This window comes from Sturnus vulgaris, chromosome 20, assembly GCF_052056855.1.
Source record: "Sturnus vulgaris isolate bStuVul1 chromosome 20, bStuVul1.hap1, whole genome shotgun sequence".
Taxonomy (NCBI): Eukaryota; Metazoa; Chordata; class Aves; order Passeriformes; family Sturnidae; genus Sturnus; species Sturnus vulgaris.
In genome coordinates this window covers 3487189-3505648 of record NC_142262.1, presented here as the reverse complement: position 1 = coordinate 3505648, position 18460 = coordinate 3487189, and the positions used below count along the sequence as shown (strand labels likewise).

Sequence of the window (18460 nt, the reverse complement as noted above, 5' to 3'; positions counted from 1 at the left end):
ACATCCAGGGCAAGCATGGTATTTTACTGACATTAAACTACATCCAGACAGCAACTATTTGGCAATTTCTTTCTGGAAAGCCTCCCAGATTCCCCCTCTCTACACACACACACACCCATCTAGGCTGAAGAATCCAAGCAGCTAATTCAACCACTTCCTTTTCACACTAAGATCTGAATTAAGAACCACATAAGGCAAAAGCCAACCCCTTTTTGCTCTTTATAATACTGCAGAAGTCCTTTTAAAAAATTCTTATACAACAGAATATCTACTTATGCTGAATCAGGTTAGCAAGCCACAAAATTCTCCTGGAATTAGCAACTTAATTCAGACATTACTGTATAAATGTATTACAACAACTCCAGTGACTGTGCTGTTTGCATCTGCCATCATATGATACATGAAAAAAAATCTTAATATTTGGTGCAGATGAAAAGCTGAGACCTGACACTGAGTATATTATACAGTAAAAAATTACCTTACAATAACAGCCAAGCAAGGAGTCACTGTACGAAAGAGATTTAATCTTTTACTGCTGTTTTAAATAGGAAGTGAAGATAATGTGAGTGATGTTCATAAACAGAAATACATTTCCCTAGAGTAAGGAATAACAGGTGAGACTATAAAAGGGGTTAAATTATTATGAAGAAAATTTGGAGAGGGAAAGGATTATTTTCTAATAACGAGGCCTGACACAACACTAAATTTCCCTTTGGATTAGAAATACTGGATATACTTCTGTCATCAGGGAATTCAACAGCTAGAATCAAACAAAGTAGTTTTTCCTAGAGGACAAGATTTTATATTGAAAATAATACACTAATTCAACAAAATCTGTTTTTTAAAGGAACTTCTTCTCCGAACAAGAAAAAAACCAACCACCTCCCACAAAAAATACTTCACACAGGTCTAAATTCCTTTGGATAATCCAGCAAGAGATGCTTCAAATCTGCTCAAGCAAAACATTCTGCCAGAATCCCCCTTTTTCTTTCTTTTTATAATATGTTGTGGATTGCAATCACAGCCTTGGAAAGACAATACAGTATCCAGATACAACCAAGGCTTGTTCTATAAAACAACCTAAAAATACCTTCTCATCATCCTTCCTTAAAACTTATAACCAGAAAGGAATTTTTTCTAAAGATTTTACAGGTTTTTTTTCCATTACTCTTGTTGCATATCAACATCCTCCCTCATTTCCCATGTCCTCTGCTTCTTTTCTCCAGAAGGGAATGAAATCATCAGCCCATGGAGCACTGAGCATCCTTTACAGCCACTCCAGGCAACTCCAGTGTCCCACAGCATTTCAGACTGGCCATACTGGGGCAGCCACAGGGAACCAGCGACTTCCACACTGAATTTTGACATCTTCCACACATCAGAATCTCTCAGAGGAGTAAGTGCCAAATGATGCAGGAGAGTCCCTTCCCCAGCTGTACAAAGGTGACAGAAGGATTTGCACTCAGCCACGCTGGCACCACTTTCTGCTTCTATCCCTGGAAAGCCGAGCATTAATGCTCATTAACAGACCCACCTAACTAAACAACAATCAAAGCCTGTGCTCGGTTTTAGAGATTTCTCCTTAGCTCTACTCTGATCCTTGGAGAGGACAAGGAAAGGCAAAGGTCTGAAACCTCCATTCTGTACAAATCAACATCTTAATAGGTGTACTACTACTAAAAAAACAAAATAACTTAGAATTCTTTCAATAGAAAAGAGAGCCATTTGCTATACATTAACTTAAAACTTAGTTTTTATCCATTTCTCTAATGAATATGAATTACAGTCTCACATGCAGAATCCAAGCTTGAACTGGGTTTGGATAATAAAACTCTAATATTATTATTTCACTAAACTGCCACGATACTTTGTTAAGCAGTGAAGAAAATGTTCTGTATCCTGCACTACCACACTGTGAACAATGACTCCACATATTTAGTCTTGGATATTCATATAAGGAGTAGATAAAAACATGACTTTAAACCAATCTTGGGTCTTGAGACCCAATCTGCTTTTCTTCACTGGGAAAAAGAGGGACAAGAAACTGTCTGTGTACCAATACCAGATTTGCTGCAGGTTTGGTGATGGCCAAAGTGAACATAAATATACTCCAACAATTTCTAATAATATAGGACAGGGAATGGAGCCATAGGGAAAGAGTCAGAGATCAGAACAGGAGAATACAATGATGCAAAACAGTTCACTTCTCTTCCTCAGCTTTCATCCCAAGGAAAAAGATAAAGAATAAAAGACAAGGAAAATAAAGCATTCACAGAGACCTACATAAAAATTAAAGCTTTAATAACTTATATTGTACAGAAATATTCTGTGCTTTAGAAAGACAGGAAAACTATGACATATATGTGCCATACTGATTCTACTGCTCAAAAGCATAAAAAGGTGCTCAAGTGATGATAACAATAATTCAGAGTGAGAACAACATTTGGGACAGAAAATGACAGAAAGGAGAGAAAATTGAACAAAAGGCACACAGAGAAAAAGATACTGTAGCACCACAACAGACAAAAAATTGCATCAAGAGAAGAGCAGTTTGAGGAAAACAGTCAATTACTTGCTTCATTTTACAGAAGTGTTAACATGAAAATACCACAATAAAACAATGCTGTAGTCCATGTAAGCATGCTGCAGACATCAGCACCAGAAAAACAAGTGCAGTGTTTAAATTTTGAGGTAAATAAGAAAGCGGAATTTTGCTACATTTACTTTTCACTCAAACTAATAAACTCTGGGATACTTTCCAAGCCATACATAGGACAGGATAATGAACATCTGATATTGTCTGTGTAATTTAGAGGATTTCACTTCAAACCTTTGGTTATCACTGTTACCACCTACAGGTCATAATGCTGATTCCATTTGGGATCAAGTGTATTCTTCACAGTATCTGTAGAATGGCATTGGCCAGATCCATCCACCACAACCTTAGCAAAGGGATCAGGAAGTCCTAAGAGGAGGAAAAGAAAATAAAGCTACCAAGTGGATCAGGATGCTTTGAAGTCCTTTATCATTGCTCATTTATCTTTAATTTGTAGATTTATTTGCCCTTTATTCATAAATGAGAGTCCTACTTAATGAATGGGAATAACATGATGTATTAAGCACAGGAAATGTGTAAGTTAGCAATTTATTTCACTGATGTTGACTAAGAAAAAGTTGTGTAAGTCAAACACATTGGGGAAAAAAAATTCAAACACCTTAATCTTCCCAGTTCAGGTTTGAGTAAATTCTCTGTATACAAAGAAGCCAAAGGCAGAGAAAATATTTATATTCTTTATATGTTTAAGATCAAATCACAATTACGATTTTGGCTGATATTGGTGTAACAGAGAATTGCCTACAACAGGTTATTCTTGCATTTAGGATTCACCAGATATTCTGCTGGCTCTGTGCTCTGTTTGCTGCCAGCTCAGTACCTCAGAAACACTGAACACCAAAAATGGGTGTAAAGCTGGTGCTGAACTCAGATCCAGGGGTGGAAAAGCAGCAGGAGCAGAGCAGCCCACGATGAGCACCTCGTGCTGAACTGCCACCAAGGGATGGCCCCACCCTGATGCCCCAGGTCCTGCCCTCTTCCCCTCACACTCATTTATTCCTCCCCTCATCTGTGCTGTGAGTCAGCTGCAGGAACCAAGGTGAGGAAACATTAATCTCATTTGCTGAGGTGCAATTTTGTGCCAGCTGCTCTTCCTCAGGTGACTCAGCCAGAGCTGGTCAGGCAGCAGAGGGCTCTGTGCCACAGAAAGCACGTGGGGACAAAGGAGTGGGACCTTGGGACATCTGTGCTTCAGCATCACACACTGCAGATCCTGAGGGGTTTTTTTTTCAGGCATGATCAAACGGTTCAATACCAAAGAACTTGCAATCAATACAGAAATTGAGATATAAGCAATGTTTTAGAAGCATCTCAAATCACAGTATAATTCTGGATCATCGCCTCTTCAATTTCTTTCCAAAGGTCAGGTGTGCTCTTCTGAATTCCTCCTGCTCCCAGGTGGGAGGTGGCAGGCAGGTGATCTGTGCAGGCAGGACACAGACAATAGCATTCCTTTCTGCCTCCTTCATCTACTTCTTAGCACTTCTTTCAAAACATTATTAAAATTAATTAAAATATAATTTCAGAGTATGTCGGTGTTATGAGGTGGTTATTAATAATTAAGGAGCACATCTGTTTGCTTGACAAAAAGTTCTTGTATGAAAAACAACTTAATAAGTGTATGACACTAAATTTGAAAAACATGTAATTTGCCTGAGTGGGTAAATTTGTTTCCCACTCCCATAAAAACAGAGACAGTGTGTCAGTGTTTTAATTACTATGATGATTCTGTGATGAATGTCACCTAAGACAAAAATAAGAGCCCTGAAATAAAACATCAAAGCCTTCAGGCCCTTTACTGAAAATATCTTAAGATAATGATAATATGCAAACATTGGACTATAAAACCTGTGTAATATTTATTCCATCTATAGATAAATGTATAAAACTATAGCAGCTACTTACGGAAAAAGTCCTTTTTCACCAAGTTTTTTGCACACAGTACTGCAAGAAAAACAGAAATACAAAATTAAGTTACTGATCGCCAACGTCAAAAGAAAATTATTTTACCTGTCCAGCACTTCAGAAAATCCTGCTTAAAATAAAACAAACAGCAAATAACTGTGCTCCATCATAATTTATATTGTGATGCAAATTAATTCCTGAAAGCTGAGCTGGAAGTGTCATCTTTTAGCAATCTACCTGTAGGTAGATTACAGTGGAAGTGACATGGCCCTGCTTTCCTCAGGCAATAGTTTCACGTGGCAGTTTTTTTTCCTCCCTGAAATATTTTGCCAACTGTGAGTTCATCAGAAAGGGACCTGGAGCACTCCTGGCTGGTTCACCATCATTAGTGCTGGGACACAAGCAGGGGCTTATGCTCAGTTCCACAGCCCAGCAAAAGCTTCCTTCATCACAAAAACCAGAACATTAGGCAGCCAAGGCTCTTCTGTTATCCTGCATGGTAATAAATAAAAGGTTTTACCTGAAAAGCATTTGGGTGGAGCACACTAACTTCTAAAGCCAGAGTTTTGATGGTTCCAAAGATATCTTTTATTTGTAGCAGCTAGTTATTGTTTCAGGCTTTTGTTTGTTTGTTTGTTTAAATTAAAAGGAAGGAACATTTGCATTTCTCAACTAAAAATACTCAAGGGAAAACAATCTCCTATGAGAATAAATTTAAATAAACAAATAAATAAATAAAAGGTCAAAGGGGACAAATTTTATATGAAGGTGCCAAGGTACACAATGAAGACTTCTCTTCACAAACTGCACCACTGCTCAACTAGTATGCTTATCTATTATCACAGGTTTAGTAAGCAGGAAATATTAGATTCCCCTGTGAAACATTAAAATATTTACTGATAACACATAAGGATTCTTGGGGATTGAGCAAAAGCATGAATTCCCACAGCTAGTATTAAGAATAAAAAGGGGGGGGAGTGGGAAGAGTTATTTGGTTGGAACCTGATGCTGCAGGAGATTCCTCACTATATGATTCCCTTGGATACTTTTCCTATGAGATCGTCAATATTTATTACTGCCAGGAAATGCAAATACAGAAAAGTGCATCCAATAATCACATCCCACAGGCACCACCTAAAACCAAACACCACTGGTCATCCTTTCTCCTCCCAGAATACTCTGCACTGATCCTGCAAGGCTCCTGATCCCCAATTTCTGCCTGAATAAAAGCAAGCAGAGCCAATCCGTGATTGAAACCCAATAGTTTCAATCTGAACAGTCAACAGTAATAAAATATTAATAGAGAGTCAAATGTTTCAGATATTTCTGATACCCAGCAAGCAAGTACATATAGGAAAGAGACTGTCACATCACTGCTCCACAAATCAAATAAAGTTCTTTGCATGGTGTAATAAAAATCCACAGTTACCAAAGCTTCCACGTGCCCAACAATCTAAAGTTTAGTCTATTCAGAACATTGAGAACAACCTTAAAGGCATTTAAAAAACAAAAAAAAAAGAGGTAATAAAAAACTGCTTTTGCAGCTCCTTAAGGTTTTATTACACCAAGAATATCTTCAGGAAAATGATAATACAACAGACATAATCTGTCCAAGAACTGCAATAGGTTATTGCTCACCAGCCACCTTTCATCTAGTGCTGAAAAGCTTCAAGTAAAATAGATGCTTATATAGATGGCAACTGTTTAAAACATCTAAAAAAAGATATAATTATTGTCACAGTTTTACCTATTACAAGTAATGGGAAGTGTCAAGTGAAGCTGAGGGCTTAAAACCCGATAGTTAAGTCAAAATTCCTCTACAGCACAGCCACACAGGGTGCTCCTGAAACTATATAATGTCCAAGACAAAAGAGGTTCAACTATTCCTGTGAGAGAAATTGTAAGGTTAACTAATTACAAACACTTCTTTTCAAAAATAAAGCAAGCCTGCCAATGTAGTTTAACTGAAGTCTCATTTTTATAAGATTGGGCACATGCAGAGCACTCATAACTGCTTCCCCAACAATTAGCCATGAGTGAACAAACTAATATTTTTGGCTCAACTTTTCTCTCTCTAGTAACCACATTTAAGGCAAGTCAGATGTCAGCCCACTCTGGCTTTGTCAGGTTAACAAAACAGGAGAGATGCTGAGAAAGCTTCCATTAACAACACCCTCTCTGCCAGGTATTTCTAGGTAAAAAAGCCCAAGTCCCAGGAGATCAGCTCAACTCAAAGAGAAACAATCTTCTTCCACACACAGAGATCTCATCTATCTCAGGACTTTTTTTTGGACAAAACTTTTCCCACTGGTGGGAAAGGACCAGAGTTTATGCTCCACTTTTCTAACAGTTTCAACACTGTATTAAAAACCTGTTCTGAAAATTCTGATAACCAGCTGATTAATAGCTCCTTGAGAATAAAAGCTAAGGAAGTTTGGTTTCCTATGGATTTATGTTTCACGGTTGACTGCAGGCTGTGGCTGAGGCTTTTCCCTCTGGGCACTCAGACAGACCCTCTCCCACGCAGGCTCTCCCGTGGCCCAGCAGTGCAGGAGCTGCTGCAGCTTTTTCCTCTCACTTCAGGTCACTGCCAGGGTCTCCTCTTTATTCAGGCAATGATTCTCACAAAACTCACGGGACTTCATTATCTTTGAGTCCTCTATCCTAGGTTCAATTTAAGCTAAAGATTCAAAAAGCAGAAAGAACTAGAGGGAGATTTCTTTCCCTTGACAAAGCCAAGTTAAAGCGCTGATGATTCTGGACCCAACACTCATCGTTATCAGATCTGCACAGCCCCACCACGAATGGATCCTCTGGAGGCACAAGGGCACTGCAGAAAGTTATTTATTATTTGGATGTGCTTGTGTTAAGGCACTTCTTGTTACAATTCTTTTGAAACAAAAAGTTAACTATTTAAACTTGCACTGGAACTAGAATGCAAACCAATGGCTGGATAAGAAAGAACAGAGTTGTGTTGGTCCATAAGTGCATCATCAAATGGCATTAATGGCTTCTAGCACACATGTGTAGATAAAGTATTCATTACAGAGTATCAGTGAGTCAATGGATAGCTATGTTTCTGTTTATTACAGACTTCCTGGGTAGTCTATAGAAAAGAGAACATTAATATTCCAATATATATGTGCCAAGACAAACAGCACATCAATTTTACATAGTATACATACATTAAATATTTTTTTATCATGCTTTATGATCTCATTCTAACATATGCTAGTCAGATCTACTCACAGAAACATGAAAAGAGCATGATGTTATAAGCTACCCAGTCTTCTCCTATGAAAGCTGTGCTACACAGTTCACAAATATTCAAAAATAGGACTTAAGTGAATCATATTTGCCAATTTCCTTTTTCTGATTTATTACTCCTGTGACTGACAAAGAATGGCTTTCTGAAAAATAATTTAACTATTATAAGTAAATGCAAAATATTTAGTATTCCCAAACCCCTGTAATCTGTGTTAGCTATTTAAAGTTACATGCAATTATAGAGGGGGTGAATAATTGGTTGAACTCACATAAAAATTGAAAGGAACTATGACTATTGAAAAGGTCAATTTTACAGAAAGATAAATACTTCCCTCTCGTTTTCTGAACTCTGTTTATTCTTTTTGCTAGTTACTGAAGAACTCTTGTTACAACTGCTGCTTACTTTGGAACCACTTTTAGAGAAAAATCAAACTTTTAATGACATCAAGCTGTTGTTAGGGAAGGTGTCCTATGTTATACATTACCACTGTTTTTATAAGTATTAAAAAGTATGTTTATTTCAGAATAATAAGTATATCAGTAACACCAGGTCTCCACAGTTAGTGGGAGGAAGAACATGAAGCCCACGAAGTGGAAAGGAAGTTCCTTCGTTGAAAAGAAGCTAAAAGTGATAAAGATCTATGAGACTTCACAGAATCACCACCTCAGACATGAGCTCAGAGTCTTCAATGATCTATTCCCCTCCAAAGGCTGGGTCACACCAGAACGAGTGCAGAGGAAGCAACATCAGGAGGAAAGAAAGCATTATGTGAATTTAAGGAACCCGACATTTAAGGGCTGTGTATTCAACCCTTGTGGGTATTTCCAGCCTGTATCAAACTGTTTGTAGCAAATTTGTTCCCCACGTTCACCTGCAAAACATGAACACCACTACTTTATTTCACAGGTAGGTTTTAGTGTTACATGACCTGCATGCTTGTACACTCTCAGTTATCTGTTATAATGCACCTCTTGATTTATGACAAATGACAAGGTTTAAATGTGTTTATACCCAGCAGCATGAGGTACAAACACCTCAGGGCTACAGCTGTAGACAATCATTTTACAAATATATTAGTCTTTAAATTCCTATGTTAAAAATAATATTGCTTAAGCCATCATAAGTAAGCAGTTTTTAAATGTACACATTTGAGACACACCAATACTAACAAAGAAAGATTAAGGAAGACAGGTAAGAAAATAAAAATAATCATGAATGTCCATGGCAGTGAGCACACCAGCTGCAGAAGGAAACACACAATCAACACATTTAAGTCTATACATGGCTCAGTAGAACTCCCCCATCCCATGCCAGCCATCCATAAGAACCCACACTGTGTCAACAGACAGCCCTGAGGTTATGGGGAGGAAAGCACTCGGTCCAAAGCTAAGATTATGTTTTCTAATCTTCTGGCTTTCCACGTGTCATCACCACAGAAGAACAAGTTCAGCCTTCTGAATCCAACCAACACTTCTAACATTATCATTCGTGTTGGTTTTTTCCTTCCCCAAGGGTTTTTCTCTCAGAAAAAGCACTTGTTCAAGAACATATGTAACACACGGGAGGTGACAGGCTGCCTATCAATTTTTACCACAATGGCTCATTTTGAAGACAAGTCTTTCTTCCCCTACAGAAACACCATCTTTTACTGAAAGCCATTAGTGTTGGGTTTTGTGATCAGATCCCAGTTGTTTGCATGTTCTACGCGAGGCAATACAATCACTGAAATAAGTCCCAGCTGTAGAAACACAATGCTATGCTGTTGCTAATGTGTGTTGTACTGATAATGAATGGTCGTCTATGCTTTAATCTGAATAAAGCTCCCAACTGCTCTGCCTCTCCTTGCCAAAAATTCCCCTTCCTCCTCCAGACTGTGGTTGCATTCCAATTACACTGCTGATTGGAATGAGCCTGCTTGGGGGAGGGAGAGGGAGGAAGGCAAATGAAGCCACACTCACGCCCCTCCTCGCCTTCACGGCCGCCCCTGGGACCCAGAAATTGCTCGGGTGTTTGAACCTAAGGCTGACATGATGTACTTTTCTCCACATTGTACAAAACTCTTTGCAAATTCACTTATTTGTTTTAGAAAAGCCGTTTGTGACAAGCAAACAGCGCACCATGCACAGGTTCCAGCAGGATGGCTCAATACTTTAAACATTTTTAAACGAATTCCTACTGGGTCCTAATGGTTTCTTCCATTGTTGGCACACTCACGAGAAACTTATATTTTTCTGTTTGCATTCTCTCCTTGGACCTGCCTGAATTCCCACATGGGAAAATATAAAACAGGAGGTCTTCAACTATTTATTGAACAAAGAGCTGTAAATAATACCGTATGGATTTTGCAAATACAGCTGTTGGGGTAATAACTTCCTCAATTAAGGTTTTGAAATAAAATTGTTTACCCCAACTATTCACATGAAGTTTTATTTTATCGTTAATCTCTCTGAGGAACTTTTTTAAGGTTCCATTTCCTTTGAAAGGTGCTTTTTCTGCAGACGAACAAAATGTGACAGAACACGACTGTAAAACTAAGGGTTTACTTTCACTTAATGAAATTCCTGCATTTTTAAAGATTGCTGTCAAGAAGGGACACACAAAGGCAGGTAAACCTAGCAAATACTGTATTTTGCAGGTGCACAGGGGTTTGGAGTCCAGGTCTTGCAGCATGAAATGGGTCAGAACACAGCAGCTGACCATTATTCCGAGCTGGAAGGTTTCATGTTGCACCCAACAGTACAGGGGGCTGCAGCTGTTCCTCCCTCAAAGCAGGTCCAGCCAGCACAGGGATACAAGGTAGAGCAGGAAGCTGAACTGGCTTAACTGAAAATTAACCTTCTGGGGAGACGGATTAGTTCACCATTGGCTCCTAGAGCTGCACAGACTTATCCTGCAGTCACGCCATCTGCAAACCTGCGGCAAAGGAAGTGGCAGAAGCACAGGGCTGCAGAGCAGGGAGGATCAGCCAGGCTGCAGTTGTGCTGGAGAAGTGCACCCCACAAAAAATGCACCCTTAATGTTTCCATTTTAATGCAGACATGTAGTTTTTCCTCTTGCCTCTATTTTGCAGTTCCAGAAATTTATTTTATTAAAAATTAAATTAAGTTTAAAAGCACATTTTGCCACCAGTATACCAACGTAACCAGCTAACACCCTTCAGGTTTTCAGACACACAGTCTTCTCCTTAAACATTCAGCTTTTCCATTTCCCAAAGCACACTCAGAAATGCAGAACTAAAACACAAAAAAGCACTTCTCTTGCAAGTACACACACAATTACTTCCAGGCTGCTCTGTTTTACTTACAGACAGCTGCTGGGTCTCACAAAGCAACAGAAATTCAGAATAACCCAATGAGCTCTAAACTAGAATCAGTATAAAACATGTACACGCAGAGAGAATGGTAGGATAATTATTTTCCCCAATACCTCAGTGTAAAATTCAGCACCACCCAAATTAACACTCCAAACTCCACGCTCTGCAGGGCTCAGTGCAGGCAGCACAGGGAGCTGCAGGTGCCATGTGCCAGCACGTGGGAGCCCAGTTCACCCCAGGACACTGGGCAGACACCGATTTCAGACACACTCTGCCCGATGAGACCCGAGGCAATCACTCTGCCCCACGTACACTCCAAACACCATCACTGGGCTGCTTCACCTGGTACCTTTTCCTGATGGGAATTTGGAGCTGCATCACACGATCCCTTCTGCTCCCAACGGGAAGGGATGGTGACATCTTCAACAGGCACAGCTGCCTCACAGCACTCCTACAGTTTATACTGGTAGGAAATTCATTTCTACATTTACACACATTGTTTAAATTGAATGCAAACTTAGAATCATGGACCAATTCTGACTCTTACTAAGAATATGTATTAGAACAATTCAAAAGTACTAATGGATATTTAAAGTGCTATTTAATACCAACATGTCAGGTTGCAGAAAAATATTCTAAGTGACATATAAAAGTATCACTGCTAGAGTCATGTCCAAACACAAGGTAGACAGGTTTAAAATAAACTCGACTAAAATATGCATTAGTATAAACATAGTACTAGTAAAGCACTTTTAACAAGAATTTCCTTTACTAATTGTTACAATTCTAAATTTTCCCATATACACATTCCTGTAAGTTCAACACAAGCCAGATGTTAAATGATTAATATACTACAGGTAAAGTGAAACCCATTTCCAAGGATCACATATATCATAAGCATTGTCAGTTAGAAATCTGTGTCTCAACAAATCAGAATTTTTCCTGTGGGACTAAACAAACAAACCCACAATAACCAGCAATATGCATATCCAAAAGTGACAAATGGCCCAATAATGCAATATAATTTAAACTACAGCGAAAGATGCCAGAACCTGACACAAAACCAGTGCATCTTCTGTTCAACAGATTCACTCAAAGTTTTCCACAAGAATAGGCTGTGCTGTGACCAGATTTAGAATTCCAGACCATAACTTGCACATAGTGTAACTCATGAAGTTTAAAATTCCAAACGAAAACATTTATCAGCGAGAACAAAGATGCAATGCATCACTGGATAGAAACAGTTAAGCCAATAAATCATTCATCTCATGCAATAATAAAACGCTGGGAGAGAGTCTCCAAGGCTATTTGAAATTCCTGTAAGGGAAGGACGACACGACAGCGACTGCAGACTCCAGCAGTGTGAGCGGGGACGGCTGAGCCACTCGTGGCCAGATGGAGCCTGCCCAGATTTGCCATGTTTAGACTCCTGTTCTTACATCACGATGTCTACTTCACAGCATTGTTTCACTGTAAACAAAAGGCTTCCTTTTCCACTTCTCCTCCCTTACTCCACTCCAAGCCAAAAGTAAAATAAAGCACAAAACCCCCAGACCATTGAATTCTTCCTTCGAGCAGCTCCTGCATTCACGTATCCCAGATTCATTCAGCGATGGGCTCGCTGCCACACACGTCAGCCACCCTATTCATGTGTCCCGTTTATTTGATATGCCTCTCCAGAGGTAAAGCAAAGAAATTATGCTGCCACTTTTGCAATGAAGATAGCAGCCCTCCCCAGGCACTGCAAACACTACCAGGAAGGTTTACAAGTCTGTTTCATGGATATTCACATTAATTCAAGTTAAGTTGAGTAAGTAGATGCAAAGAAAGTTGGGTTTGGTTTGCTTTTTTTTTTTCTAACTATATACCAAATGTGCAAATTAAAGCTGAATGATACAAAATAAACCATGCTCATCAGGGCTTCAGCCACAGGTCAATGGGAAACAAGCAGAAGTAACACATGGGAAACTTAAAGAAAACAAAGGCTATTGGGAATATGTGAATTTCCTGGTTCAGTGTGGATGGAGCCTCTCAGGCCAGCCAGGATGGATGTTTCTAATGCATAATTTTCAGACACTATAAATTCCATTTCTCTTCTCTACCCTCCTCCAAAATGGCCTAACCATCCCATCTCACTCGTTTTTCAACATCTGAAAAACCAACCACAACTGTACCATGGAGCTGTCGGACAGACACCACTTACAGAGACTTAAAACTGTGCTGTCACCTGGAGTGGGGGGAACAACAGTTTTAAATTAACAGCCATTAGAATACTTCAAAGGAGAAAGTCAGCAAAGATCAATTTTCAGACCAATTTCAAAGATATTCCTTCTGTTTCTCATATTGGTGACAAGTATAAAATCATATTCCAGTAAACAAAATCAGGGTGGGAAATAGAAATCCATTAAAAAGATGAAAGAATCCTGCAGCTTTGCTGTTATGTTTGTCGTAGCAGTCTCAATTATTTCTTAGCCTCCTGCAATATTAAAAATATAGTCCATAAAAGAACTTTAGAGTAACATTACTAAGATTAACTAATCTCAAATGGCAGAGGTGGTTTTTATATCCAAATGTGAATGAAGTAAACTCTAATTCAATTATCCAAGAAATACTGGAATAAAATAGTTTTTAAGAACTTAGGTGAAGAAAAGGGGGTCTCTTTTATCTTAAACTCTTACAGTTGTGCTAAAAAATCTTACCCCAATCCTTAAAGACTTCTTTACAATCCCAGCAGTTAGTTTTTAACCAAAACAGAAGCAATTAATCCAAAATTATCAGCTTGTAAAATACTTAAGGGAGCACAGGATCCTTCCTCTGACGGGTAAATAAAAACGGTGATATGGAAATTCACCCATCTATTTCTCAGTTTGTTTTGACAGGAACAGGAGTTGGGGGGGAATCTAAAGGGAGAAATAAATGAAAGCTTTGCCCGATGTATTTCATGCACCTCTGACAACGCGCTGGGGACAAACCTGCCAGCAAGGAGCAGAGCTCTTGGATTTGTTTCACTGCAGTAAAACTCTCCACCCTCTCAATGAGCTGTAGGAGAGGCAACAACAAAAGAAATTCATGATCTAATTACCAACCGGACAAAAATGCCCTGAATTTTAAAAAGGGCTCAGCCAAGAGGCACCTGCAGCTAAGTGAGACTGCTGGGTGTCAGGGACTGTGGATCCCAGCAGCGTCCCAGGCTGTGCTGTCAGGACACAGCCACACGTGGGATTGAAACAGGAAGTCTCAAAAGTCTGTCTCTGCTGCAGACACAATCCTTGGGGAACAGCACTACTGCTGGGGCTTTTCTGGGAAAAGGAGAAAGGAAAAGAACCAGGAAAGAAAAAAAAAAAAAAACTCTACAAGGACATAATTTATCCTTTACAAGAAATTCCCATGCCACTCCAGCAAAATGCTGTACATGTTGATTTTATCAGTACTACCAAAAGGATTGTCAGATGCTTTTTAAGAAATAATTCCTAACTCATGAGAAAAGCTTGGGCAACAATTTTTATTCAGGAGAAAAAAAGAATTCTGGCATTTCAAATACATATTTAAGTATTTAGAAAAAAATCATCTTCTAATAAGTAAAACAATATTAAAGAGCTCAAGAGGGTCATGATTTTGATACTAGCACTAGCAAAAATCATTAATTAAGCATCTGCCCTTAATCTAAACTCCTAGTTCAGCACAATTTTGTTTTATTACTACACCTGATGTACTGACATGATATTATATGGGGCAATACAGATGAGTAATGTACTCTTATATCCTCTTGCATTATCATCAATATCCACAACCTCAGACATTCTGTCTCCTCCATAATATGTGGATCCTGCCTCTTGCTTATTTAGTACAGTTGAAATATTCAAGCACAATATCCCTATATTCAGTTTTTTTGGAATATTGGTTTTAGTGGAATGCTTTCAACTCTGGAAGTTGCCTCTCTCTCTCTGGAACTTGACAGTTTGACTTCTGCCAAAAATAAAACAGGGTCAGCAGGAAGGTGTGTGGACTATACACACACACCTTTACCTGGTCATGTCTCTGATGATGGAATTCTGTCTGTACCTGCAGAAATGCAACATCATCTAAATCAGGAAAACTCGAGATGTTTAAAGGCAGCACAGATGGAAAACCAAGACAATGTCACCATGAAAACATCATTAAAACTCTCATGTACCTCAGTCCAGTCTGATCCCCCAGCACACACCCATGAAGCCTCATCTCCAGGAGATTATTTTATCATTAGCCTATAGCATTTATAAACTGATTAAGTTATTGCAGTCCTTTAATATGGACAGATTCAGTTTGGTTTTTGTCTTTAAACAGATGTGTCCTACAGAACAAATCCAAACAAGAAGCTGCTGGTGTTGAAGAGAGATGAGCTAACTGAATGAGCAATCTTATTTATTTCAACTGAAGTAAAGCAACTTACAGTAAAGCCTTGGTTTTACACAAGTTGCTTAAATTATTTAGACAAATCAGTACAATATATATAGTGTTGTAAGAAATAATATTAAAAGGAATTTAAAGAAACAGAACACCAAGAGATTCAGATGAAATAGCTCACCAACACATGGAAATAAAGGATCTTGCTCAAAATCCATTGCCATGTCATTTAAACTACAATTTCAGAAATCCTTTGGGAAGATGTAATGCTCAAGAAGTGAAAATACAAATTTTTTTTTGAGAAGAAAGAATACAGAGTAGAAGATATTAAGCAGGGTAGAGTGAAGATTAAGAAAGATAATGGAGAGGAGCTGAGACTGAAAAGAGGAGTGTAAGGTGATTACATGAATGCAGAAAGTGTGACACTGTGCACCAACACTCCTAGCAGTACAGCAAATGGATAAAAATCCAAGAAAACATTCCCAACAAGTTCAAAAACATTTCATTACAGAAGGCAGAGTGGCTTCCAAGGACAAGGAGCATCCAAGTATTTCCATGGACCTCAAACACCAGTTCTGAACTTCAGACAGTCCGAGTGGACATGATGGGGATTTTAAGGGGACACTGAAATGGAAAACTCTCATTTCCCTGCAGCCTTCCACTCTAGGAACTCTGAACCTCCTGCAGTTCTGCTCACACTGTTATACTAAATAACTTCTACCATTTCTTACATGGCTGCACAAGCAAGTTAAGAGCAGACCCAGCTTTTCCAGAGGAATCTTTACATGCATTTCTTTGACACAATGCTACTTGGACATCTCAACTGCTAATTGAGAGCTATCCCAGGGTACCCAAATAGAATTATTTGCTAAACAAATATATTAACTTTCCAAGTACAATGTTATTTTGTCTCACAACTATCTTCTGACATCTCAATTATTTAATACTAAACACCCTACAATGACCTAATTCCCTTAGTTTCTCTATAATTTATGTATCTCAGAGCCAATATGAGAATTTATACTAAAATAAAACCAGAGATATGCTAAAACTCTGATCAGTTATATACCAACAAAGAGGGCACAGGCTTTTTCCCTTTAACACTGCTCCATCCAACTTTGTAAACTGTACCTCCTGTCTACATTAACTAAATTCAAGAATTCACAAATATATTTCCTATTCATCTTTCAGCATTGAAGACTATGAATGGCACTGTTAATGTTAAAGTGATGCAAGTTTTTAAAACTCTAAAAATCAAAATACAGCAATTGCCTTAGAGTTTAATGTAGGATGCTGGTTCCATCTCCAGCTAATCATGTATTTTCACTAAATATAAGAAAACAAATTACACTAAGTCAGTTCAGGGAGTTGTGCCTGCACTCCTGGATCTAACAGTCCTCACTAAAAGGTGCTGGTGCTGAAGGACAGGACTGTTCTTTAAGGTGCACACAAACATTTTGTCATTTAGCTAAAAATAAAAAAAATGCCTAAACACATTCAAACTTACAAAAGAGAGATTAGAAGAAACAAATGAGTCTCACACATTTTGCTCCTAAACACAGACAGTTCTTCAGGAGACAATAAAAACCACGGGATTGGAGAAGATAAAGTGTTAATCGCATATTTGGTGGTTTATGAGCCAAAGCAGTCTGAGGTTTAAACTGCTTCTGCTCAGTGCTCATCCCATTCAGAGACGATGAATCATTTCCCATTTGGCAGCACTTCTGCCTACAAGGCTTGTCTTCTGTGAGATTTCTCCTGTAGCCTTGTAATAGATTTGCTAATTTAGTACACCTGACTTTGAGCAAAAGCTATTGTTGCCAGCTGTCAGACTAGACCTCGTCCTGTTTATCAGACACATCTCCAGCAGCCCCAGTCACAGAAACACAACACTCCTCACTAATCCCAGGGCAGTAAATTACTTTCTAATATCCTTGTTTTTCTTACTCTGCCAAAATACCAACACATCGCAGATTTAAAGCAACAGCAAAATCAATTTATCCTCAGCGGCTGGGATCATACCTGTTTATTCAATAACTACATTTTTAAAGTAATTTTTATTGTTCTAGTCATCCTGTCCATGAATTTCCAGCAGTAGAGGTTTGACTGTTTTAAACAAAGGTAATATAAGCTCACAGGGAGTGTATTCTAGTTTTTTAGGCAGGCCTCCACAGCTCTTTGAAAGATAAATCAGAGCAAAACAAAGTATTAAATGCCTTACACATACTAAAACATTTCCTCATTTCCCCCAGAGCTTTGTGCATGCAAAAGAAAGTGCATTACTTGCTCTTTATAAATATTTGTGTGGACAGAAGCTCACAATAGGGGCAAGAGAGAAAATATGGGGAGAGATGGGTGGGTTTTGTTGTTTTGGGGGCTTTTTGTGATTTGGTGTTTTGTTGTTGTTGGGGTTTTTTAACCTCCCTATAGTGAATCTGGAAAATGTACGAAAAAACAATTTGTCTATGATATTTTTATGCCTAAACAAAATCTACCAGAACTTAATCCTTTACATTCCAGATTACATAAATCAGTTCTATAGATGCAAAAAAAAGCAGATCTGCTCTTTACAGGTTTCTCAGACAGAGTCCACAGAAACACATGCTGACATATTAGATGTTCTTTTGATACTCTTACTCTTCTAAATGTTTTAAACCTCAGTATAATCAACAAAAATATGAGAATGCACGCTCAGTGAACAAAAAATACGGAGTATTGACATCGCTCTCTTGTGCTCTCAGGGGGCTGTGAAGCCATGCACTCATCTCTGTCATTCAAATCTGGCTGCTGAATTCATGCTGAGCAGTCAAGGAAATGCACCTGGACTTTTCCACCTGGACTTGAAAGGCCAGACAGAAACTGCAATTCAACATGCAAAGACCATTTACCCTGAGCAGTTTCCACACCACCCTGTGGTTACCTTCTGCTATACCTGTTAGCAAAATTAAATTTCATTTGCCTTGTAGAGTAGCAGAGG

At 38.7% G+C, this 18460-nt stretch overlaps 1 protein-coding gene across 2 annotated transcripts in view; it reads right to left on the bottom strand.

The window, feature by feature from the left end:
- The window catches only part of SMURF2 (SMAD specific E3 ubiquitin protein ligase 2), a 59026-nt gene that overhangs the window by 27668 nt on the left and 12898 nt on the right, over positions 1-18460 (bottom strand). For both annotated transcript variants that reach the window (XM_088176735.1, XM_014882715.2), the window contains exons 2-3: positions 4520-4558; positions 2857-2965 (exon numbers count right to left, since the gene is read on the bottom strand). In XM_088176735.1, the coding sequence (XP_088032861.1) occupies positions 2857-2965; positions 4520-4558 (148 nt within the window). The remainder of the gene's footprint in view (positions 1-2856; positions 2966-4519; positions 4559-18460) is intronic.